The following is a 26348-nucleotide window of genomic DNA, read 5'->3' as shown; positions in this document are numbered from 1 at the left end:
ACCATAAGTCTGGAATCAAAAGAGTTATGTTGGTTTTCGTTTAATCTTTTACAGGTTAAGCATGGCCACTGAGTAAAGAGGAACAAATACAAGGTATTATGATGGTGGAGATCCCATAGTCAGCAAGGAGTTGCCTAAGTGTTTAAGAGACCACTATGTGTGATTGATGGGAAATCTGGATGCAACCTTAGGCAACTTCTTGTTGACTATGGGATCCTACCATCAAAATAACTTGAACATGTAAAACATGATGCTGGGTAAGAAGGAAAATGTAAAAGAATAAACAAAGATCAACATAACTCCTATGGTTCCAGACTTGTGTGGGATTATCTACCAGTAAATGAAAATGACTGCAAATGATATGTTAAAACAAACAAATCTGTAAAAATAACATAATTAGCAACATTGTAAATAATGGAAATTGTACGAAATTTGTTCCATAACAACAAATTTATCTGTTAAGTATATTTTGATAAATACATCTTATAAATTTAGCAATAAAAATATCCATCAATATTTTAAATCTGAAATATTTTAAAATTAATTAAATAAATTTTTCTAACTGTAGATACCCAGAAGAAAAACTGCTACCAATATTCTTGAAGAAGGTAATTCAATATTACATTTATTTAATAAATTTTAACTTATATTAAGAAATAATAAAATATTGAATTTATTTTCAAAAACTATTTTAAATTATATATTAATAAAATTATATGTTAATCTATAAATTGTTTATATCTTATACAATAATTTTCTTTCTTTATTAAAATTCATTATTAAATTATTTTCAATTTTAATCTGAAATTTTAAAACAACAATAATTAAATTGGTAAGTGTTTATCATTTTTTAAAACTCTTTCTGCCCTGTGGTCACTAAGAGGGTCTCCCCCCTTTTTTTATCAGGCCCATCATGGGTTCAACCAGGCCAACAATGGGGTGGCCAGGTGATGAGGGAAAAGGCCTGACATATCTGGGACTGACCATCTCCTCGAAAACTGCTTAGGGTTTTTTAACTCGACAGGATTTGTCCCCAGGTCCCTAAGAGTGGTAAGATGATGTCTTAACCACTCAACCATCTGGTTGTCTAACAGTTTAGTTTATAAAATTTATGTGAAAATTAATATAAATTATAAATTGGAACAATTAGGCTTTATGCTTTCAAATGTAATTTTTTTCTATGAAAAACTGGAGCTATACGATTACAATTCATGTTATAACTTTTATCGATAAGTATAAAAAAGAAACAATACTTTACTCTTATAAAAAAATACATAAAAATTATTATAGACAGAAATAATTGCAGTACTATAATGTACCTGCATCCTAGCTTCATGTTATGGCTTAAGAAAAGAATTCATATTATCCTAAATTATGAAATATATGCTATGTAAATCGGTGAAAAATATTAACACTCGAGTTTCTTCTATTGAAAATAAATTAAAAGATTTGTTTTATAGAGGTTAAAAATAATATCATGTTGATCAATCAAAAACTATTTGAATTCTGATAAAACAAACAAAAACACAGGTTAAATTAGGTAAGGTATATATATATATATATATACACACCTTACCTAGAGGGGGAAGCCTGGGCTGTAGCTGTGAGGGCTGACATATATAGAGTCTAGCTTGGCCCCTATATATTAAAATTTTAATTGTAAAGTTTAAAAAGTCAATTTATATAATTTCATTTTTAAAAAGAGGAAAAAAAAAAAAATGGTAAACCAAGAGCATCATGAGGCAAAGGAATTGAGATGCCTGGAAAGCCTATCCCAAGACTCAATAAATCACTCTCCATGGCATGTCATGGCTTGCTTGCATGCATGCATAATACACACACACACAGTCAAACAACATATAATACAGAAAATTTTATAGAACAGCATAAAAATTCTACACATTAGTCCTTGTTGTATCACAAGTGTTAGGTGAAACAAAATGAATGATGTATCAGATGACACAACATAACCAATGTATCTATCTACCTGTTTTGTCTGTTCTCAAGTTCTGTGCAACTTGCTTCTTTAAGATCAATGACCAGAATAAAGTAATATTTCTTTGCCAGCAGAAATTCAATGGCAACCAATTTTTTAAAAGTTGTTGGCTAAAGCACTTTTATATTTAGAAGACAAAAAAAAAGTATATCTGAAATATCAATCCTTAATATAAATTGCTCAAACGAGAGATACTGTATATTTAAGATTTGTTCTTCACAGTATAATATTTTATCATTGGAATCTACTATCACGAAGAATTTGCATAATCTTTATATCACTAGCTTAAATTACTTTTTTATATTACTATTATTATTAAAATAAATCATAGTAAAATTCTAAATAACAGATTTAAATTTATATGTTATATACTAATAATCATTAATCCTAAGTAAATTTAAGATTTAATAGGTAACAACTTAAAATATAAGTAAATTATTTTTTTAAATTATTATTTTTTAATTTAAAAGTTAATTTAATTTTAGAAGAAGACCTTCAGGCAGCTGATATACAGCAAAATTTTGAAATGTCTGATATGCTGCAGGATATTAAAGGAAGGATTGAATTTGATTCTAGTCAGTCGAAGGTAAAGTTTATACTAATGGGATTATATTATTTAACTTTATTTTAATTGAATTAATTAATAAAATTACAAATATCAGAATCATTTTTCAAAATTGACAATAAAATAATAATTACTTTTATTAATATTAAAACTCTGCTGTGTATACAACATATATCATTATGTAAAGAATTCTGCTATTGAAGAGAAAATTCAAAAAATCATGAAAACTGTGCAAGAATTGAATGATAAGAGGGAAGAAAGATCACAAGATATATTGTCTGTAAAAGAAAATATTGCAGAAAAATTGGATATACATATATTTGAATCTACGCAAAAACTGACCGAATACGAGGAAACGTCAAATGAAACAAATAAAAAGTTACAAGAGATAGCAACTACTATTAATGGAATAACAAAATTGCAAGCTGATATGATAACAGAGGTAAATGAAGAACATATTTCTTAAGGATGCTCCTCAAACATAAATCTACTTCAAATTGATTTTCTTAGAACAAAATCTTCTCTGAAAACTCTAGCACAGGGTTGTCCAACCTTTTTTCCTAATGGGCCAAATTAGAAATTTAGGTATATTCAGCGGGCCACAAAGGTATGCGTTTAAAAAGTTCAAAATGTGAATATCAAATTTTAATAACAAATATGTATAATTACATAAAATACTGTTTTATTGAGAGTAAAAAATTATACTACCACAAAATAAAAATAAATTCAATGCAATTTTTGACATTGCCTTCCTTTTGTAATATTGTCAATATCTGCTTTTATGATACTAGTCTTAATTATAAGAATGTTAGTTAAATGGGAATCACTAAACCTATTTCTTTCAGTAGTTTTGATGTTTTTCATGCACGAAAAGAATTATTTACAACAGTATGTTATGCATGTGGGGTAGTACAGTTTTCTAGCAACAATTACGTCATTATGACTTCAAAATAAATAAAAATATACCTAAAAAATTTAGGGTGCAGTGGGCCACATAAAAATATTGAGTGGGCTGCACTGCGACCCACGGGCTGGACATCCCCGCTCTAGCACTTTTGAACGGTATGCCAATCGTCGGAAGTTAATGTATGTTGATTCCCGACGAAGGTATATGCCCAAAAGTATAGAGTTTCTCTGGAAGTTTTTACTTTTAGCAAAACTGAATTAGATAAAAATAGATCGGATATAGCATTTATTTCAATGTTAAACATGTTTAATAATCTTATTACTTCATTGTGTTTAGGGAAAACAGAATCTTTTTGAAATTGGAGAACAACTAAAAGAAATCTTTCAAGAATTAAAAAAATTTTCAGTTTTAGAGGTAATATGAAATATTGATTCTCAAAAAATATAGATGTATGGCATATAAATAATCTAATATATAAAGGAGAAAGTAAGCAAGCTAACTCTTCACACATTTTGATAAACTTTGAGCAAGTAAAATGAAAATTTTCAGGGACCATCCTCTCATCCAGGAGGAAATGAACTACTACTACTTTTGGTCAAATTAACTTCAATCCCCAAACCATAACAGGCTGCGAGTTGAAGTTGATTCTATCCCTTTCTATCTGACTAGTGAGATAGTGGTATTCAAATAGGAAAATTACTTAATGCAAAGTTATCAGCGAGCACAAAATATGTTTTTAGAGGTTTTTAAGAGTGTAGAGTTTAACTATTTGGTCCATTTGTTGCAAAATTTGTATGTTGGCTAATTACCATTTCTTATTCAGCTATGAATGGTATGTTAGAATTAACATTAGAAAAATTTGAATGCCTTGAATGCCTCTCATTTACTAGTATAATAAATAAGTACAACCATTGTGTTAGTAGGGTTACATATTATTTTATGGTATCATTACTACTTTATTATGCTTTAACAAATACAAAATATAAAAAGATTTGTAAATTTTCTGTGCTCCATGTATAAATTTTATAGAAAACAACATATAAAAGTAATATATAAATTATTTTAGCTATTTATATTCAAATTTTGAAGTTAAATTTGTTAAAAATAAATGAATAAGTTATTATAAATTTCAACCGTTAAATTATTTTATATCAATCTAACTGATGCTGATGACAATCATTGTCACAATATTAGAAACAAATCCTAATAATAATTCAAAGATACAGGAAAAAATAATTCACTACTATAACTTTATATTTGTAGATATCATCATAAATTATAATTTTCTTCATATCTACTGTAGATATCTACTGTAGATATTAAGGAAACTTACTGTATAGTAAGACTATTATTATTTGCAACATATTTTGACATAATTGCAATAGTCAATCCTATCCTACAAAGTCTTTATGAATAAAAATATAATCATTTCATATGTAGCATCAGTAATACATATATAAAATTAGTTTTGTATCATTAAGAACATTTCATTATTCAATACTAAATTCACTATTTCAATGCTCCTATAATTACTGCTAGACGGCCAATGCAGTAAAGATATCAGCTTGCCATTCTGGGAGAAACTGGTTTGAATCAAAGTCAAAACCTTAAATTTTAATGGGTAGTTTCACCCAGATTCTTTATATCAGATTTGGCTCTCATCATCCAACTTTGTTTTAAACATGGCCAAGTCCATGATGGCTGAGAGAAAAGGGCTTTTTTGTGCCGAAAGATGGAAAAGAAGTTTTATATATATATTACATGAATACACTTTATTGACCGAATTAAGATGCTTAATAAAAAATTAACGGGAATAGTCACGACAATATGTTTTTGCATCAAATACAACAGACTAGTTTGTACAAGTAGGGGGACAAAAGCCAGAAGACCTTTAAATCAGAAAAATCTATTGTTCACCACAAAAAAATTACTTCAAAAGTTTGTTATCTTTCTTTAAAGGGATCAAACTTCTAAAGGAAAGCTGACAGACATCAACAGAGCTCAAGAAAAGAGAACTCAGATAAATAACTTTGTCCAAGCAAAAGTTTGCACATTTACAAATGAGATACAGAGAAGTCTTCTCAGTGAATTTCTGACAAACTCTCCTCTGCAAAAGGCTGAGGGTTTGTCAGCAATTCAAAAATTTTACTCTATTGATGTCAACACTGTTTCCAATGAGTATTGTTGCAATATGGTGACTGTTAATGAGAAAGCAATTTGTATGTTGTCAGTGAAAGATGACAATTACAATTAAGGAGAACTATTCCTAGAAAGGCAATCATCTTGTACAGATTATAGTTACTTCAGTATAATGATTATTAAAATAAATTTATTCTTACTACATATTTTTAATTTACATTTTTGAATAACAATTTTTTCAAAGAAGGAAAAAAAAAAAAGGAAGAACAGAGCTGAGGAAGGGTAATCATTCCTCCTGATTTCTCCCTATACCCTTGGTTCAGTGCTTTGATGACGAAGTGATTTATATGCACTACAGCAAGAGAATTGGCCCAAGAAGAGGGAAGCAAGTAGGGATATGGAGGTTGGGTTGTGAGGGGAGCCAAGTGAGCACAGGTGGGAAGGTGGGCTGCTCATTCCAGGAGGTTGAGTGAAGTTAGCAAAGCTAGGAAGGCAAGTGGGCAATGGTCCAAGAGGTTGGCCCTTTGTGGAAATTGAATTGTTATGAATAGTCTATATTGGAAACAAGTGGGTGAAACTAATGGAGAGTTAGGCCACCATAGACAGCTATGGGAACAAGTCCATAGTGATATTTTATCATTCTTATTTTTCCTATTGTCTTCAATATTGTTATTGTGTTCTTCGTATTGACTCACTGTTGTTATTCGATGTCAGGAACAACAAATGATTTATCATTCAATACATTCATTATGGAATTAATCTGTGTATTATAGATATTACAACATCAATGACAGAAATATTTGTCTCGATCAGAAAAATATTTATAATTTTAAAGAAAAAAATATCAAATTTGATATTTTTGAGTGTCCTTCATCAATCTTTACCTTTATAATATATATCACATTATATTTAAACAGTTTATTTATTTTAATACCAGTAATTCTTATATAATTATAGTAATTTGATTTAAATATTTTCATTAATAAGTGGCAGTAGATATAGGAACAATTGTTGAAAAAACAAAGTTTATTTAACAATCAAGGAGAATAAATAGATTTAAACTAAAATAACTTGGTAATAGCAGAAAAAGAATACAGAAAAATTGTTTGCATGTTCAATAAAGTGAATAGGATAGAAAAGAAATCAAATTTTCTGTGTTTATAATTCCAAACAAAACATTTTACATAGTTTTCATCATAGAAATAGAATAATATGATCCATTAAGTTTATTTTTGTTTTTGAAATCCAAACGATTTTTATACAAAATTTTGGTAATCATAACTTATAATTAACAATGTTATTGTAGTCAAACTATATGTTAATTGATGATATATATATACTGATATGTATAGGACATACAATATCGTGTGGAAGATATACGAAACTGCAAAGTAGACAGATCTGAAATGCTTGATGGCTTAGACAGAAAAGCAGATAAATCCCAACTTGAAGAAAAACTTGATAAATCAACACATGTGGCTTCCTGTGAAGAAATAAATTTGCAATTTGTTAATGTAATTGCCAAAATAGCTGCTCAAGTAAGCTTAAAATTTATTATTATAATAATATAAAGTAATACGAAAGTATAAATGTTATACGCTTTAATATTTCCACTTACACAATAACAGTGGCGTGCCATGACATTTGATGACAGGGAAGTTGTGTTTCTGTAAGAAGCCGACTTCCAGGGGCAATCAGTTAATTGCGCGTCAGTGATGGTCTAGGGCGGTGTTTCCCAACCTTTTTTTCCTCGCGAACCAAAAGAAAGGTCCGAAAAAATTTGACGAACCCCGTGTAGTCGTTAATGACAGGTAAAAAAAGCAATAAAATTTGATAGAATATATATTTTACATATTGCGGAATAATTGATTTATTTAAATGTTTCACGATTAATATAAACATTAATAATACTAAAATGATGGCTATAAAAGTTGAAAACAAGATAAATTTAACAAACTGGTTCTTATGTTTTACATTTGGAAAAACTCTTAATGGGATATTTGTGGCTGTTTGATAGAACAAAGCAATTCAAAGTTAGGCTCAATATCTGACAATTTCGGTCTTAGATCAGGTTCTGCATTTAACCTGTTTCTGTATTTATCTTTCAGATAAGTATATGTTGAAAATCCTTTCTCACATAGATATGTTGTGCAAAATGGTAATAGAACTTCAATGGCTTTTTTTGACAGAACAGGATATTCATTTTGTATACTGAGCCAGAAGTCAATTAAAGATCGATCTTTAAAAATTGCTTATAGAGAACTGTCACAAGATAACTCTAAGAGTTTCTTTTCCAGTATATTTAGAGAGGTTTCTGAACTTACATTTCCTTGAAATGGATTACGTATCCAGTTGTTTGAGATGGATATATTGCATCTGTTGGGAAAATAGTCATCGAAAGTTAATCGAAGATAGTTCAGATGTTCACATATACTCCTTTTTAATGTTTTCGTCAAGTTTAATTGAATTTTCTGATAAAAAAAAAGTGCTGACAGAATCGAAATATCCATACTCATTCATCTGCAGGCATTGAATCCAAAAATTGATCTTTTTCAACACAGTCTCAATTCTATCATGTACACTGAAAATGGTGACACCCTCGCCTTGTAAAGACATATTTAATTCATTCAGTTTACAAAAAATGTCAGCTAAATACGCAAGCTTTTGTGGGAACGCCGGGTGGTAGGACGGTGTCGTACCTCCTTCTTGTCGGCGTTCAGGTCAGTAAGACCCACCCCACTGTCAAGGATGGCTAAATTTGTATGATATCCCGACTTGTCGGGATCGGATAATTGATTGTCAGGTCGAGTGGAGGAAGTGTGTGGGTTCGTCGATAAGTTCAAGGCAATATTCGAAGTAACCGATCCATGAGGAAAACAAATAACGATTTATTTAGACGGTAAACAGATACAAAAGATCTAACGCGTTCCGTTTCTAACCGCGAGAGAGAGAGTTCACAAATGCGAGGGGATCATACCTCTCGGTTATCGACAACAATCGCAGAATGTTCTTCAGCTCTGGCGGTGGGCGGAAGGATCGGGCTCGTAGGTGGAGGCTCCAGCGTCTTCGGAATGGCCTTCGTATGGGACTCGGTTTCGCCGGGACGTTCGTCTTCTTCGGACGTCAGCCACCCCGTTCTTAGATATCTCCCCCCTTTATACTCCCGATCGCGTCCATTACGATCACCAATTGCGACAGAGGGTGATCATTCGGGCTCCGTGACTCAGAAGTCGGATCCGGGGAGGAGGGAAGAGAGTTCGACGGCGGAAGACTGTACATCCTTTGACTTGTGATTGTTATCTCTGATTTTGATCGTTATCTCCCAAGGGGATTTGAAACAATGAAATTTTAACATCGGACCGGCTTAATTCGGTCCTCACACTTTTGTAGCCAAAGAACATCGGATATACAAGAAGACAAATGAAACGGATGATCAATAAAAAATGCTCGAACTTCAGACTTCAATTCAAACAAATGCGTCAAAACTTTACCATGGGAAAACCATCTAACTTCTGTGTGAAGTAGTAAAGAAATGTGGAAACTTCCAAAATCCTCACAAAGCGTACGGAATAGACGGCAATTTGTAGCACGCGATTTCATAAAGTTCACAATTTTCACAGCATCACTTATAGTAGTAGATAACTCTGCAGGAATACGCTTACATACTAAAGCTTGTCTATGAATACAACAATGAGTCCATTGAATTTTCTCGTTCATCTTCTTCACCCGTGCCGCAAAACCAGAAAATTTTCCTGTCATTGATTTTGCACCATCTGTACACACACCCACACAATAAGACCAGCTTATTCCATTCTTTTCAAAATACCCATTGATCATATCGAAAATCGCTTCTCCAGTTGTGTAGGTTTTCAAAGGTTTTGCAAATAGTACATCTTCTTGAACAATATTTGTAAAAAGATATCTAACGTAGACAAGCAAGACTGCGGCATTTGTTACATCCGTCGATTCGTCAAGTTGAATTGCAAAATAATTCAATTTTATTCTTTTTAGAAGTTCGTTCTCCACATAATTAGCCAAGTCATTAATTCTACGCGACACCGTGTTGTTTGATAAGGGAACTAGCTCAATTTTCTTTGCTGCCTGTTTCCCAAGCATACATTTGGCGATATCTTTCGCACATGGTCCAATTAAATTTTCTGCTATTGTATGCGCTTGTCCAGATCTTGCAATTCTATAACTTACTCGAAATGATGCTTCAAGGGCCATTTTACTATCTTCGTTTGAAGTCAAGAAAAAAGAAAGGCTACACTTTTTGATATCTGCTAATTTTCTTTTGAAATATTCAAGAGGTTTATCTTTGTGTGTCAGATGTTTTGTTTCGATATGTCTACGAAGAAGTGATGGTTTTAAACTGCTGTTGGCAAGAACTTCGTTACATATAACACAAAGCGGTTTAGGTTCGGACTCATCCCCAGTAAAATGAAAACCCAATTGTAGATAGTCTCTGTCATATTTTCGCTTTTTCCTTTTTCTATCATTTCCTTTGTTTTTCGTCTGGTGAAACGGTACCTCACTACAGCTTTCGGTACTATCGTCTCGATTATCGTGTCTCGTTTCTAAACGACCCGTTTTTAACCATCGATCCATAATAAAAATAAGCTATAATAATAATTAAATTAATAATTATTAAATCATTTACACGAGAACTTGACAGTCACAGTATCACTATCACTCAAGCTTTACAAGTGCTAAGCCTATGTATGAACGTCGGTTAATACAACACTACTCTCCCAGTTTCCGGTTGTGAACAAGTATCTAATTCTAAAATCTGTAGTAAACTGCCTTAATTTGATATTTATTTCCAATTGTATTGTAAAAAAAAATATTACATAGAAGGGAAAACTGCTGCAATGATTTTAAATATAAAGCAGAACATGATACTAATCACATTGATAAAATGTTTTAAATATAAATAAATGTTTGTAATAAAAAGAGAATAGTATTTGATTACTTGAATAAGAGGAATAAATTATAATGTATAAAATTGTTGATATAATTTGATATTGATGAAGTAATTTTGAAAAACAAATAAGGAAAAAAGAAATGAAAATATTGAAATTTATTATAGATTTCTTAACAAACAGGCAGCGAACAATCTGTTTTACAGTGGGTGTGTTCTTTAATTTTTGTGTTTTTTTTTTGTTTTTTTTTTTGCTTTTGATTTTAATGGCGTTTTAAAAAATCCGCCATTACAATATTATTTTCGCGAACCCCCTCTGTAAACACTGCGAACCCCCAGGGGTTCGCGAACCACCGGTTGGGAATCACTGGTCTAGGGCAGTGGTTCTTAACCTTTTTATACTCGCGGCCCACCAAATATTTCATAATTTTTTGCGACCCCCATTTTTTAATAATAATTTATATTTGATAATTTGATAATTTATCTATAATAAATTGATTTTTTTATTATTGCTTTATTTTTTATATAATAAATGTAAATCATAACTTTATTATTTCATTATCTATTTAAATAACATTCAAACTTCACAATTAAACATGAAAACTCATTAATTTTTAACAGAAAATAAAATAAGAAACATGTCGATAAATCGATCCAATGTCGATGCTAAAACTAAACTAAAACTAAAACGCCCACTTGTCGTAAGGATTTTGCATATCTTTTGCAAAAATATTTAAATTTTCAAAGCCTACTATTTTTCCTAATTATTTTTAAAATTCCAAGCATTAATAGTTTCTTAAAATTGCTTTGGAATAGAAGAAGTAAATACTGCGGTGTAAGTAGCATATTTACATTTATTTCTTCTGTACCAACAAAGTTGTATGTAGGAAGAAATACAAAATAAATAAATAAAAACTAAATAGGAAAACTTTATCTTTCTTATTTCACTTTTCAATACGATATTCGGATTATACATCAATTTTCTTTTTATTATATTCTGAAGGAAATTTTGCATAATTTGGCGGCCCCCGGCAAACTTCTTATGGACCCCCAGGGGCCGCGGCCCCCGTTAAGAATCACTGGTCTAGGGTCCATTCGTATTCATTTGTTCGATAAGCCAGTAAAAACTGTAGACTTCTCTAAATGTATTTTTAATATCACAATTACATTCTGAATCGCTAGCCACGATATAAGGGCTAAAATTAAAAATAAATTATAAAAACTTACTCGGTGAAATAAAATGTGCGGTGGATATACATACCTGGTACAATGTATTGTTCGATTGTATTAATATACTTTTAAAGAAAATTATAATTAAAATATAGCTTTGTAAAGAAACGTACATAAAAATAACATAAAATATTCTTTACTTTTTAAATCTTAAAACAATCCACTTAGTCAAATATCTTGATACGAGTAGCTAATGGATAAAACTAGTGACGGTCTAGGTAGGTGTGCAGTGAGTGTGTGCGTGCCAAATCCCGAGGGTGCCGATACCGGTCAATGTCAAATGCCTCTTTTGTCGCATCACTAGTATATCTCAAAGGACGCCACAGGGCTGTTGTAAATTTTAAACGTTTCTCACCGTAGCTGTAAAAATCTAACTATGTTAAACTTAATAGTCATTCGTTTTCTAACTAATTCGTTTTAATACCAGGTGTACACGGAAATCAGTTTCCCACTGTACTGAGCGAGTGATTGGTTCTGTTAAGCTTTTGTTGAAGTAAAATTCTGGCTCTTTCAACAGGGTTTTATTTATGTCCCCATTCCCTAATCTCTTAATTATTTAGTCACTTCTTAAGTAGAAATAAGTCGAAACCAGTTACTTTGTACCTGAATATCTGTAGTCTTGGGAAAACAGTGGAAAGACAAATTTTTATGACAACGGATATATAAATCGTAAATTTAAGGAAAATAAATTCTAGAGCTTTTTTTTGTACCATTGTATGTACTGTACGTCTCATTCATTAAATTTGGTTGTAAATGATGCTGCCAAAGTAACAGTTAATTTTTAACACTGTACTAGAATTGTACACGTTTTTTCTGCATCCCCTTACAGATGGGACATACTAAATCGTAATATCACCGGTTTAACATCGAAATCCGTAAGTAATATAAGATGGGAGAGCGGAATAAACGCAGAATAAATATATAAAATATTTTAATGGAGTTTTTTTAAACTCCTGTCAACTATACAGAACTATCATAAAAACGTGCCAGTAAACTCCTATCGGTTGGGTTGTTATAAATCTAGTCTAGGGTGGGCAACCCTTTTTATAACATGGGCCAGAATAAATTTTACGTTTTTTTCCGCGCCGTAGTAGTTAATTGACGCCTTCTTGTGACTCGTAATTTTTTTAGTCTGCAAATATGAAATAAATAAATAAAAAGTTAATTACTACATTTATTTTTTTTATCGTTTTCGAAAATTACAAAGAATTGGAAAAATAACTAATTAATAGTTATTTTTCCAATTTAATAATCTATTAAAGATCTCGCGGGCCGGATAGAAACTTTTCGCCAGCCGTAGCTGGCCCGCGGGTTGCCCGCCGTTGATCTAGTCTGCTTATGATTCACATAATCGGGCAAGGGTGGCCGAATATCTAGCAGGCGGCTAACAGCCCACAACCGCTCCGGGATATAAAGTCGCGTACTCTTTACGCGTGTGTCGCTTCTACCAGCTAAACCGTGACGTTGGTGCTCTGTAAAGCGCATGCGCCAATGCCTATAATCTGGCTGCTTGGAAGTTGACGGGCAGGCGGCTAACAGCTCAGAACCGGTCCGGGTTATAAAGTTGGACTCCGTACGCGTGTGTCGCTTCTACCAGCTAAACCGGGTGAGGTTGGTGCTCTGTAAACCGCATGTGCTAATGCCTATATAATCTGGCTGATTAGAAACTGACCCGGTTTCGACATTCCTTCCGCCACCGAATTATTCGAATATACAATAGCAATCTTATCTTTTTTTTTCACATGTAGTATAGAAATTTGTAAAAGATACATAATGCAGTTATAATAAAATATTCATTTTAATTAATTCAAAGTACGTTAAAATATGAAAATTTATATTTTATAAAATACAAGGGAAGGTCATTGGAAGGTGGAATCGGCGCTTCCATCGCTTCCAATGACGGCACGCCACTGCACAATAAGAAATTCATATTTAAAAATAATAAAGAATGAAAATGTATATACATAGGGGAAGGTCGGGTAGTATGGGACAAACGTTTTTTCTAACTTGCTGCAAGTGGTAGAACTTGTAAAGACACTGGCATGTTGGGTGAATAAAGAAAGTTCAGATTCCATCATATTTAGTCAATCAGCAGAGTTGTTGACACGTGGCAGAAAATTGTTTTTTTAATAGTGTTTTGAGTGAACGAAGATAACTTCTAATTGTCATAGCTTGGCTGAAAATGAGAATAAGTTGTTTTTTTGTTTATTGTTGAAAACAACATTTATTGTTCTTTAACTTGTAGGCCGGAAATCTCCTTAAGCTTACTAATATGTATGTGATAACCGATGTTTTGTTCCATGTTGCGAGTTGTATCGGACAAAAATGTTGCGGTTTGTACGAGACAGAAGTGTTACGGGTTGTATCGGAAACAGTCTAAGGTCGATAAGAATTATATTCTGATGAAATGTTTTTGTTTTACGAGACAATATGGGTAAATTACAGCAGAAAAAAGGAAAGAAAGAAGAAAAAGAATCTATGCAGCTAAGAGAAAACTGCTGGGGGAAAATCGTCTAAATAAAGAGAGACAAAGAAAGAAAACAGTAAATAGGTCTAAATTAGTTTAAGAAAAGAGAGAAGACCAAGAGACTCACTGCATCATCTGTGGTGAAACTTTTGAACAAGACTGGATTCGGTGTAGGATTTCTGAAAGTTGGGCGCACGAAAATTGTGCTGACCTTGAAGGAAATAAATATTTTTATGAGCATGATGTTTGTATTACCAAAAAAATAAATAAATAAATAAAAATAAACAAAATGCATTTGTCATTAAAACGATGTTAAATTTTCAGATTGATAATTTTGTAATTTTTCTCATTTATACTACTTATCACGTATTAACTTAGTTTTACGATCTGTAATTTGTACTTTTATAAATTTCTAAATAACAGCTCTGCCTAATAATAAAAAGTTGTTTGTGAAACCAAAAGTAATTTTCTTCTTGCAGATTTTTCTCATGTCCCATACAACCCTCCAAAATTAAACTTGGTAAAAATGTAATGACTGTAAAAAGTGTAAAAAAGTGATTAATATTTTTATCTTAGAAAAACGAGTTTTAACACGTACTTTTATAAGACAATGAAATTTTGTATGGAATGTAATCTAGACCAATTGTGCTGTAAAATTTTTTTTATAATATAGAAGCTTAGGTGTCCCATACTACCTGACCTTCCCCTATATAAACATTCCAAAGCCTGATATTTTAGTAATATGGTTTGAATGAAAGTGCTAAATGAAAGTGTATGAACATAAATTTAAAAATTACTATTATTTTGAAATCTAAACAACATGGTTTTCCAGAGTTATGAGATAATATAAGCAGATGTTTTATCATCTAATTTTTGGTTTATAAAATTCTTTGAAAAACAGCTGCAGATTTTAAATCTATGATAAAATATGTTAAACAATGATTAATAAAAAAATTTAAAAATTCATAAACTATATTTTTCTCAATGTGTCATCAACACTTAATTTTTTTCACTATGAGCAGTAATAAGGCTTTCATTATCTTTTTAATGCAAAAAACAAAATCATTTAATATTGAAAATCTAATATATTCTTCCTTCTTGATACTGATATTTAATACATATACATCAGTGACGAGATTCAAATAATTTAACAACTGGTTCACTGCAATAGTGACCACTGTAAGTATAAAAAACAATATTTATAAATTTCTTTTGAGCTGTTAAAAAGTTGCCTTATACATTAATAAATATATAATCTATTTTGATTGCATTATCAGTGCTAACGTAAGTAGTATATAGTTGAGAGACTCTTAAAAAGTTTAACAAATTATTGCACACTATAACTTTTATCGTAGCAACTCTCACGATTTCGCGGGAAAGACGTCGAGCAAGGGCTAAAAATCGACGAATTTCGCAATAATTGGTAAATCGCTCGAGCGTTTTTGAGATATTTAGTATCCCAAAAGCTATCGTAGACATCAAAACCACACCCATTTTAGGTGCCCCTTCGGATATACTTTCCAGCACGATTTGAACGAGCGTTTTTGAAATAATTCGCTGTTTTATATATATAAATATTAATTCTCTTATATCTATATATAAAACAGCAAATTATTTCAAAAACGCTCGTTCAAATCGCGCTGGAAAGTATATCCGAAGGGGCACCTAAAATGGATGTGGTTTTGATGTCTACGATAGCTTTTGGAATACTAAATATCTCAAAAACGCTCGAGCGATTTACCAATTATTGCGAAATTCGTCGATTTTTAGCCCCTGCTCGACGTCTTTCCCACGAAATCGTGAGAGTTACTACGATAAAAGTTATAGTGTTAAAAGTTTAACAAATTATTCCAGAGTCTCTCAACTATATACTACTAACGTACTATTTCTATACTATCATTACAATGCATGAATGGTATGCAATCATTACAATCTTTTGAACATGAGTACATCAAGAAGACTAAGGCCGCGACTCCACTAGCCGTAAAAGGGCCGTAAAACCCCTCACCGTAAAAGCTTTTAATCACGTGACCATGATATTTTACGCCTGAGCAGGTCGTAAAACCAACGTAAAAGCGAGTTGAACACTGCTCAACTCGCTTTTACATTGGTTTTACGACCTGCTCAGGCGTAAAAGCTTTTACGGTGAGGGATTTTACAGCCCTTTTACGGCTAGTGGAGTCGCGGCCTAAGTGATCTGTTTCATGTGTATCATATTAACTCTGCTCTCAACAAGAAGATATTGTTTTACTTTTTTAATCTACGATTCTAGTTTTTCAATGAACTTTTTCTGTTTTTGGAAAAAATAGTTTCTTTACAGAAATTAGAGTTATAAATCATATTTTAGTTGTTACATTAGCTACTTTTATCATCATCGTATCAAAATCTGCAATTCTTGAATAAGGAATAATATTCCAAAAGAACTTCTTATACAGAACAATACATGAATAAATGTCTAAAATTAACGAATTATGTTAAATTATCTTGCAGTATCTTGCATGTTTTATCCTATGATGTTTATACTTCATCTTTTTAAAATTATTTTGATAAAACAAACAACTTCAGAAACTAGCTTTAAAAACTTAATGTAAATGATATTGTTCAGCTTTCGATTAAAAATCTGAATATCATCATCTTAAATATATGCAAAAGCAAGTAATTTAATAAATTTTATAAATACACAGTTTTAAATTATTATATAATTTCATAATTTGTATATAACATGTTTAATTATATCACACCTTTTTGTCTTCCAAATATAAAAGCACTTCAGCTAATACTTCTTAAAAAATTTGGATTTTTACTGGCAAAGAAATAAAATATTACCTTATTCTAGTATTAACCTTAAAATTACCATCGTATAAAGTACAACCTACAAAGAAGCGAGTCATTACGGAGATCAAAATTAGAAAAAAACAAGTGGCTAGACACATTGATTATTTGATATATTGCCAATTTGGTTTGTCTCCTTAAATGAGTGATACAACGTGAGATTACTGTAGTATATTTTTAAAAATGTACCCAGAAAAGATTTTTTACTACAAAACATATATATATCCAAAAAAAAATCATCAAATTAGAATCAAGCTAATTAAAATAATTAATAATTTGAAAATTTTGCATTACAAGTATTTTTTTTTTTTTTTTATCTGTCAGCAACATTACTTAAAAATGTCTAGAATAATAATTAATTTGAAGACAGATTTAAATACTCAATTTTAAATTATGCTAGTGTAATTGGAAATTGCATAATTATAAACAGATGTTAAGCTAATATATATAAAAATGATTCAAATAAACACAGATACAACTCCTGCGAAAACTATCTATCCTCTTACCTTCTTACACGTGGAAAACTATTTTTGTTTCCTCATTCCAATCGGCCGACACGTGAAATCCTCCTCTCGTATACCTTGTTGAACTTTACATTTGCTAGCATATATTAATTGCTTTTTTGGATTGTACACATGTTCTGCAGTAAAGTGTTTGTTTAGAATTGGTCCTGTATCTTACATATATACGCATTAAATTTTTTTTTCAATTAAAATTTAAGATTGTAAGACATCTTTATAAAGAATTATGTTATGTGATAATTATATTAAAAAAATCATATATTAGACAGTTTGTGGTTCTATATATGTTCATTGTATCTTATTTTACATAAAAAAATATTGAATTTATAAAAACTACTAATACTGAATTATTATTAATGATGATACAAGACAATTTATATACATTACTAAATCATATAACTAATATAGGAACAAGAAACAGAAAGAAATTTTCAAAAAATAAAGACACTTTTAGATCAGAAACTTGAAATATCAGAAATGGATAAACATCGCGAAATACTGAAGGAACGTTTAAAAATTATCGTCACCAAATTAAAACTACTTAGAGATGGTGAGGAAGAACATTCTGCTGCAGGTGTTAAAGTGTAAATATCTCGAGCTGTAATAATGTTAAACAGTTTAAAATATATTCTACAGGACATAATAATATTTAAAAAATTAATTTTATTTTTCAGTAGATGCATTTCATGTGATAGACCATTGAAACAATTTAATAAGAAGTAGGTATTTTTCAAATTCTATGTAGAATATCATAACATTAAACTAATAAAATAAAAATTATCACCACCCTAACTTTTTCAATTTATCATACTAGAGATTTACATTCTGAATCTTCTTGCTTCATGCCTTTTTGTTTTAGATAAATTCAACTCACTAATTGAAAAAATGCAAAATAATTATAATTCTGATCATATAAATGCTTAAAAAAAGTCTCTAAAAACAGCCTGAGTCAATAAATTTGATTCCTTTTTAAATAAATAATTTTGAAAAAAAATCAAAGATCAAAATTTGAAACAACTAATTTATCAAGACTTTAGATGCACATTATACCTACAGTAAAATCCCTACTTTGCGGCCATCAATGGTTCTGAGCAAAAGTGGTCTTTACGAGGGATTACTCTGAAAGGGTTTTAATTAAATCAAATAATAAATACAATATCTTAAAGTATGATGTATTTTAATCTTGTATTAGTCCAAATGAAAAAAATTCAATAATTTTCACTTGTTTTAAGCATGTAACTTTTTGCAATACAATTTCTTTTTCAAATTCTTCTTTTACTTTGTACAAAAAACAGTTTACAGATGATGTGTGTTTCCTAAATTATTTGTCAGTAACTTTTGACTGGCAAGCACTTCAAGAAAATCGCTTAGCTTCGTAGGAAAAGGTTCTGGCTATTCATCGTTGTAATCATCCTGTGTGTCGTTTTCTTCATTCTCCATGTCATATTCCTTAAACAGACATTCCTCCCAATGTCCCTCTAAATCTTTAGAGCTAACAACTTTCTCATTAATTCCCTCAATATCCAGATGCACATCATGAGCTGATGCCAGCTTTGTCTGAGGAATTTGCATTCATCATTTGTTCTTCTTTATCACAATTGAAACCATAACTGTTTTGCTGCAAACAAAAGATTTTTGTGAATTTTGAAACCATATTACTGGAAACATTTCTTGATTGTTTTAGGTTGAATTTCAGGCTATCACTTGCAGGAATATGACATGCAAGCTCATTTGGACAATAATGGCCTTAAGATACCATTTACAATACTGAATTTTGAATGCTTGATTGATTTCCTGTTCCAAATGGTTGAAGTACAGCAGTCATATTTGCTGGAGGAAACTTGAGTTTATTATTTGAAGCTTAATTTTTGTATTGCATGGAGAATCTTCCTGTTCTTTTTCATTTTATCATTCAGTCTTTCAAGCTGTTCTGAAAAAACAATGGTCATTCATGTCACTCAATTCATAATCAGTGAAGTTTTAACTGTGACACATGTACGTTCCTAAAACATCTTGGCCAGAAAGCTTTAGGAGGCTCCTTCTCACCAGTTGTGCTACACAAAAGGCAAACTGTGTTAATCATTCTTTTGCAAGTTTAACTCTTTTGTACTACAGACTTTTTCTTGTGAGCATTTTATAGGGGAAAGCTCTGAAGAACAAACCCATCTCACCCATGTTGTACACAGACATACAGATCATAATTGCCAACAATTTTTTTTAATCCTGCTAATCCAATTCAAGATGTCTTGGCTTACAACTCTGCTTTCACCACACACTGATTGGGACATTACTATATGTTGTTGCATTTTTTAAAACAATTGAGTTTGCAGATAAATTTCAACTTTCATTTATATTCCTTGGATCAATCACCCTGTGATAGGGATACCTCTTACCATGTGTATAGTAAAGCAGCTTTGTTGATGGTTTTGTGGTGCTGTTTGCAAGTTCTATTGATATTCTCACCACCATTCTTTTCCCATTGTCCATGCAGAAATGTTTTTTTGACAGAGTAAACTGATTTAGCTCCTACTACACTGAAATTATGTTGCTATCCTGCACTGAGATACTCCTGTCACACTCTTCCAAATCACAGCAATGTGTTTATTTAGATTCAACTCCTTTTTTTCTGTTTCCACTTTCCCTCATTCCAGTTTTTTGTCCCCTTACACACTTTGCAGTTAATTTGCATAATCTTTTGGCCAGAATGATCAACTGGAGGGAACAGGTTAAATGTAACAGTTTTTTTCTTCTAAATGGACTAGGACTTTCAGCTCCAAATCATTTTACAAATACTGTATCTCAATGAAAAAAGATTTATTTTTAAGTGGTCACAATTGGGTGGTCGCAGTCAGAGGTAGGAATGGTCCAGTGAGAGAGGGGGTTGAGATACATAGAAATTAGGGACTTGCCGCTCTGGACAAAGTGGTTTTTATCTAGGATGGTCTTTTAGAGGGGCTTTACTGTATTTACAAAAATTCAAATATTTTCTTACATGAAAATCATCATCCTAAGACATTAAAGCAAAATAATAAAACTACTTTATTATAATAATTTAGGGTAGAAACATAATTGAATGTTAATCTGCTTAACAAAATTAATGATTTATATCTCAGATATTTGGTAGTAATTAAATATCTGAAAAATTTTGAGTATGTAAATAAATTTAAAATACAAGAATTATTGAAATTCAAAAATATTTAGCCTGTTAATAAATGCTTATCATACTATCATATTTCCTTAAGTGTAAGATAGCAATGAATAAAAAAATCCAGTAATAAGTTGCATAGCTTTCCTGGCTGTTAAGTTATTTTTTTAAGTAAAATCTCATTTATATTATTAATCATAATAAATAAAATTGTGTGTGGTGCTATCTGTTATGAGATTTTTTTTGTATTATTATAATTATAAAATGGCAAAATGCTTAATTTTGAGGGTAGTGACGAGTTTTATAAAAAAATCTGTAAATACTAATTACAAGTAAACTCTTCATTAAGTCCAATCCTTCTCGAGATATGACACGACCTCCTCTATCTGCCCAACCCCTTTACTTTTAACCACCAAAATTGAATAGACACCAACACATGGAATTATTTTTTTATTTTTATTCAGGGGGTCTCAAAATGTGAAGATTTGTAAAAAACTCAGATGAACAAATTTGACAAGATTCCAATACTTTCTCTTGTTATGTATAGATAATAGCCAGGAAAGTAAAGTCAGACTTCACTGAATGTGAAGAGAAATCCATTGGAGTGCTTTAGAAACAAAGTTATTGATGATTATAAATTTATATTAAGTGAAGCTACAATAATAAAAACAGATTTAGATTTAGCCTATATGCCTTAATTTGTCTCAAATACTGTTTCTGTATCCTATATATGATTAATGAATATGCTCATAACAATAAAATACTTTTGAATACACTTGTGTTCAAATTAAAAATAATGAAATAATATGATACTATATGTATTTATATACAGAAGCAATATTGTTATACCATATTTCTTCAATTCTAAGATACCATTGATTCTAAGACATACCAAAAAGTTATTAAAAAACATCTTAAAATTCATTTTCCAAGGAAAAAAATTTTTAAACAACAAAATCTAATAAAATTGGTTAAGTAACAAGTTGAGAAAAGAATTTAAATGATACAAAACTGGTAGTTTGGCAACTCTGTTTCCATGATCTTCTGCATATATAATTTGACATAATGTAGCATTAGAATGAAATTTTGAAGCACTTTAATATAAAAAAAGAACTTAAATGCTTGCTATCGGCAAAGCAAATACAAATGACAAGACTGTCGAGCAGTATAGCCAAAAAGAATTGTTATTGGTGCATACTATATCACATGGTCCACTTGCAGTGACTTCTGATTACGAGTACTATTTTGGACTGAAAATGTAATGCACCATCGATTGTAAGACAATTCTATTTTAGATTAAGTAAAAAAGTGCATTTTAGAATCAAGGAAATGGTGTATATTGAAAACAAAATAATAAAATTTTTATTGATGTTTTTCCTCTTATGCTTGTTGAGTGAGACTATTGTGTTTATATGTATTTATATACAGAATTGCACAAATATTTATATACAGAAGCATGTAGACAACGAGAAAACCATCTATTTTTACTATATTTAAAAACATTACGTTTAGATTTTGAATAAAAAATATTATTTTATATCATAGATTGATAGAAATCAGTTCATATTAACCAAATTGCAATGTATATGGATTTCATTAACACATTTATTCTATTTCAGTGTTGTTATAAGTGATGGAAGCCAAAATCCACAGTTACAATTTGAAATGCCACATAACAGGTAACGTATAAACTAACATACTACCTATATAATTAAGTATAGATTTTGTGTGTAATGTAATATAAGTAATCTGCAATTTATAATTCATTTTTTTATTTAGTGAAGGTTTTTTGCCACCAGTAAATGAAGGTAACCTATCTGAAGGCTATCATAAACTGAAAACACAATCCTTTTATTTGAAAAAGACTGCAATAACTGGGTTAGTATATCTTTTAAAATTTATCTTACTAAAGATTACATCCACTTTTAAAAACATTTATCTATTTTAAAATTCTTCCTTCAAATCCGTTATGCATGTAAATTACTAAAACGTCTTTGAACAACATCATATATATTAACAATATAAAATTATGCATTATTAACTTCAGACAAATCTAAAGTAGGATATGCAATAAGCATGCATATGTATTTATGCATTGGCTTTGACATTAAACCAATAAATATTAAAAATTATTCTAATGTATATTAATTCTGATTTTCTTTTTCAGTCCAGATGGAAATAAGGCCTGGTAAGTATCAGTTTATTCTTTTAGTTTTACCATAATACAGAAAATTTATTAAAATACAGTACACTCTTGCTAATCTTGTCTCACAATTACCAGGCATACCCCAGTGTAATTGCCTTTGTTTTGATATCCATGAAAATGTTTGCCATGTCACACATCCTGTTTACCTGTTTACTCTGGTTTCATTTCTGTGCACGATATCACATGTTAGCATGCCATATTGTTTGCCCGTCTGCCAAAAAGAATCGGTACCAAAGGGGTTGCCCTTTAGTACTGCTTCTTTTTTGGAGATGTCATTCATTGCCTTCAGGCCTCTACACTCAATAAATTCAACACACACTAATTTGGAACCCCTCTGTGCAAGGAATGGCCAGGTTAGCAAGAGTCTAATGCAGGGACAAATTTTTTCAAAAAAGTAGTTCAAAATCAGATTTGAAATTTAGTAATTCCAAATCACAGGTCAAATATTTAATTTGAGTACTTAAAAAAAACAAAAAAAGAAATTTTACTAAAATTTCTAATCTATCAAAACACAAAAAAACAACAAACTCTACATAAATAATAATAATAATGCAACTATAATGGAAACAAATACTGCATTTCATTTAATGGGATATCTTCTGCTGTTTATTTGATGATTTTTCTGTCTGAGGTTCATAATTAGTGACCTGTAAGACTCTTCCTGACAGCTTTAGGACCCTGCATGTACACTATATATGCAAAATTCTGAAATCTACCAAACAGTTTTTTTAATAATTTATAAAAACTGTTGTGGTACCTTTAAATCATCATGTGGTTTACAGATTTGCCATTGCTAGTCAAGTGTATTTAAACTGGATTCTTGGAAACCTACAAATTTTACATCACACACAATTTATTCTTTGGTAAAAGATTTGATAAAATTTTGTCTGTCTAAACATATTTTTAAAATATTTAAAAGCTATAGTTATATTTATATCTATCCAAATAAATTTTATTGAACATTGAAATTTAATATCAGGGAAGAGGTTCCATTACAAGGAACAGATGGACGAATATATCGAGGATATTTAAAGAAAACTCGGCAAATTTCCTCATCACAATGGTAAACAGTAAACTGGTTTTATACGTGTTATAAATAATAATAATTTATTTTTTCTGAATTCAGTTGATATATAATTAATTTTCTTTATCAGTTGACAGATTTCTGTTAACAAAATTTAGAATCAAGTCCTATTCAAGTATATTTAATGTTTTCTTGAAATCCTTATAGTTTTAATTCTATATTTTAAACTGTATTTATAATCTATAATACAGACAGACTTAATTGAAACAAAATCCTATATTATCTCGAATACATAATTTTTTCCTGTATAACTTGAATATTTTCTAATATAATTTTTGATTTATGAAACGTTATGCAGACATTATCATTCGAGAGCCACAGATTTAGACTAATAACAAAAGTTGATAAATTTAAAACAATAAACAACAACTTTACCAGAAAACTGGAACTGTACGTGTAGAGTAGAGAATCACACCTAAATGCAAAATTTCCAGCAAAGAAATGCTTAACTTCAATGATTGAACATTTTCCGTTTTGCATTTCCTGAAGAGATCCGATAGAGGCCGAAAACGTTCAAACATTGAAATTAAGCATTTCTTTGCTGAAAATTTTGCATTTAGGTGTGATTATTCTAGTTGATAAATTTATCATTAAAAGTTAAATATGTAACTTTTAAAGTACTAATACCATAATTTCTGAAAAAGTAGCAATTAAATAACTTCATTAGGAAACAAAAACTAATTCTGCAGCCGAAAAAGCCGAATTTTTTGGTCTGTTCATTCAAAACACTGATCTTATTTAATTAAAATCAACCATTTTGAATTCAACAGATCGAAAAAATTTATAGCTTTTTGATTATGTGAAAACACACAAAGAACTTTAGAAATAAGAAGTAAAATGACTACAGTGCCTGTGACCGGTGTGCTTCTTCTCCAAGGAAATCAGAGGACTTCGCAAACGTTTTCGAACCTAGTCTGGTTCTTCAAAAATGAAAATGTTTGCAAAGTCCTCTGATTTCCTTGGAGAAGCACACCGGTCACAGGCACTGTAGTTGTTGAACTTTAGAAAATCAGAGCCATTATTAAAACGAGGGTATCTCTACATGTGGGATTTAGAATTTACAAAAAAGTTTGTAAATCTTCATGATAAATTTGGGAAATATATTTTCTGTTTAGCAAATTTGTATTACATATGCTGTTGTTATATTATAATTTATTTACTTGCTAATTTAATCTATTCATTTTTGTTTAATTCAATGATTATATAAGTTCCAAATCTGTGGCGAATTCTGTTGTTTACTCTAATATTTAATCCGAATGATTCCCAACAGGAATAAGACAATTCTGAAATTTTAATTCATTAAAACCAAATTATTAATATTTTTCAAAAAAAATTATTAAAAAAATTCATTAAAACCATTTAAATTTAATTTAAAAAATTCAAACAATAAAAATTGTCATTAAGATTCTGGAGATTGGTTATAAAATAAATATTTTGAACTAGCAGATTTGTTTTATTACTCAGAAATATATTTACTTTTATTCTTATAAAAATTTTATAATTTTTTAATTATATAAAAGGAAATAGTTAATGAATTTTGATTAAATATCTTAGAGAATTGAGTATTCTTTATAACTTAATTGTAAATTCAATTTCAAAGAATATTTAATTTCCATAAAATGAATATGGTACTAAATGCTAAATTAATTATTGTTCATATTTAGCACCAAATAAATAAGAAAAATTGTTCATTACTAAATTAATTTTATTAACAGATTAATTTAAAAAAAATAAAATTTTCTTTTCAGATTATACAAGAATATTCAAAATCCAAAATCACAAGTTAAAATTTTTGTATCATGCATCAAAATAAATTTTTAATTTCATTTAAAATTGCTGAATTTGTTAGTTATTCTTTAAATAAATTAATACATTATAACTTCAATTTAATGCAATTAAAATTTATCATTGTTAAAAGTTATTGTTTGTTTAGTTAAGTTATGGCAGTGCAAGACTTGGGCAATCTGCCTAGGGGAAATGCCTTCAGGGAGATCTTTTTAGGGTAATTGGCCCCTATTCTGATTTTACGGGCGTGGAGAAAACCTGGAAAACTCCACGTGGCCAGCCCGTCCTAGCGAGGCAAAGCCCACGACTGAACTGTCAGTGTTCAGGGAATGGAACCATTTGGTCACTGGTGGGCCAGTTATTCTTATTAAATTTTAAAATCTATACATTACAATTGCTGGTATTTTTTTTATAAGAATGTTTTTTTATAAATTTTTATAAGCATATAAAGATTTGAAAATAAAATTGATTGGATAAATTACACAATTCCTATAACTGGTGTAATTTTGTGATCTGATTTATTACAACATTTTGTTTTTTTTTTCTTTTT

The 26348-nt window shown here is 30.2% G+C and overlaps 1 protein-coding gene across 4 annotated transcripts in view; it reads left to right on the top strand.

The window, feature by feature from the left end:
- Positions 1-25851, top strand: part of LOC136984282 (uncharacterized protein MCAP_0864-like) — a 31239-nt gene extending 5388 nt beyond the window's left edge. The window contains exons 6-17 of one of the 4 annotated variants that reach the window (XM_067281202.1): positions 569-608; positions 2485-2582; positions 2749-3003; positions 3805-3882; positions 6960-7145; positions 17987-18162; positions 18253-18297; positions 22343-22402; positions 22503-22601; positions 22891-22911; positions 23909-23992; positions 25762-25851. In XM_067281202.1, coding sequence (XP_067137303.1) covers positions 569-608; positions 2485-2582; positions 2749-3003; positions 3805-3882; positions 6960-7145; positions 17987-18162; positions 18253-18297; positions 22343-22402; positions 22503-22601; positions 22891-22911; positions 23909-23992; position 25762 — 1143 coding nt within the window. In that variant the 3' untranslated portion in view covers positions 25763-25851. Of the gene's footprint in view, positions 1-568; positions 609-2481; positions 2583-2748; positions 3004-3804; positions 3883-6959; positions 7146-17986; positions 18163-18252; positions 18298-22342; positions 22403-22502; positions 22602-22890; positions 22912-23908; positions 23993-25761 lie in introns of all 4 variants that reach the window. The other 3 variants (XM_067281203.1, XM_067281201.1, XM_067281204.1) reach the window with 3 other exon arrangements.
- Positions 25852-26348: the final 497 nt, after the last annotated feature.

This window comes from Centruroides vittatus, unplaced genomic scaffold (genome assembly GCF_030686945.1).
Source record: "Centruroides vittatus isolate TY-2023 unplaced genomic scaffold, ASM3068694v2 contig_911, whole genome shotgun sequence".
NCBI classification, from domain to species: Eukaryota; Metazoa; Arthropoda; class Arachnida; order Scorpiones; family Buthidae; genus Centruroides; species Centruroides vittatus.
The sequence above is the reverse complement of the archived record's forward strand: the minus strand, read 5'-3'. Positions and strand labels throughout refer to the sequence as shown.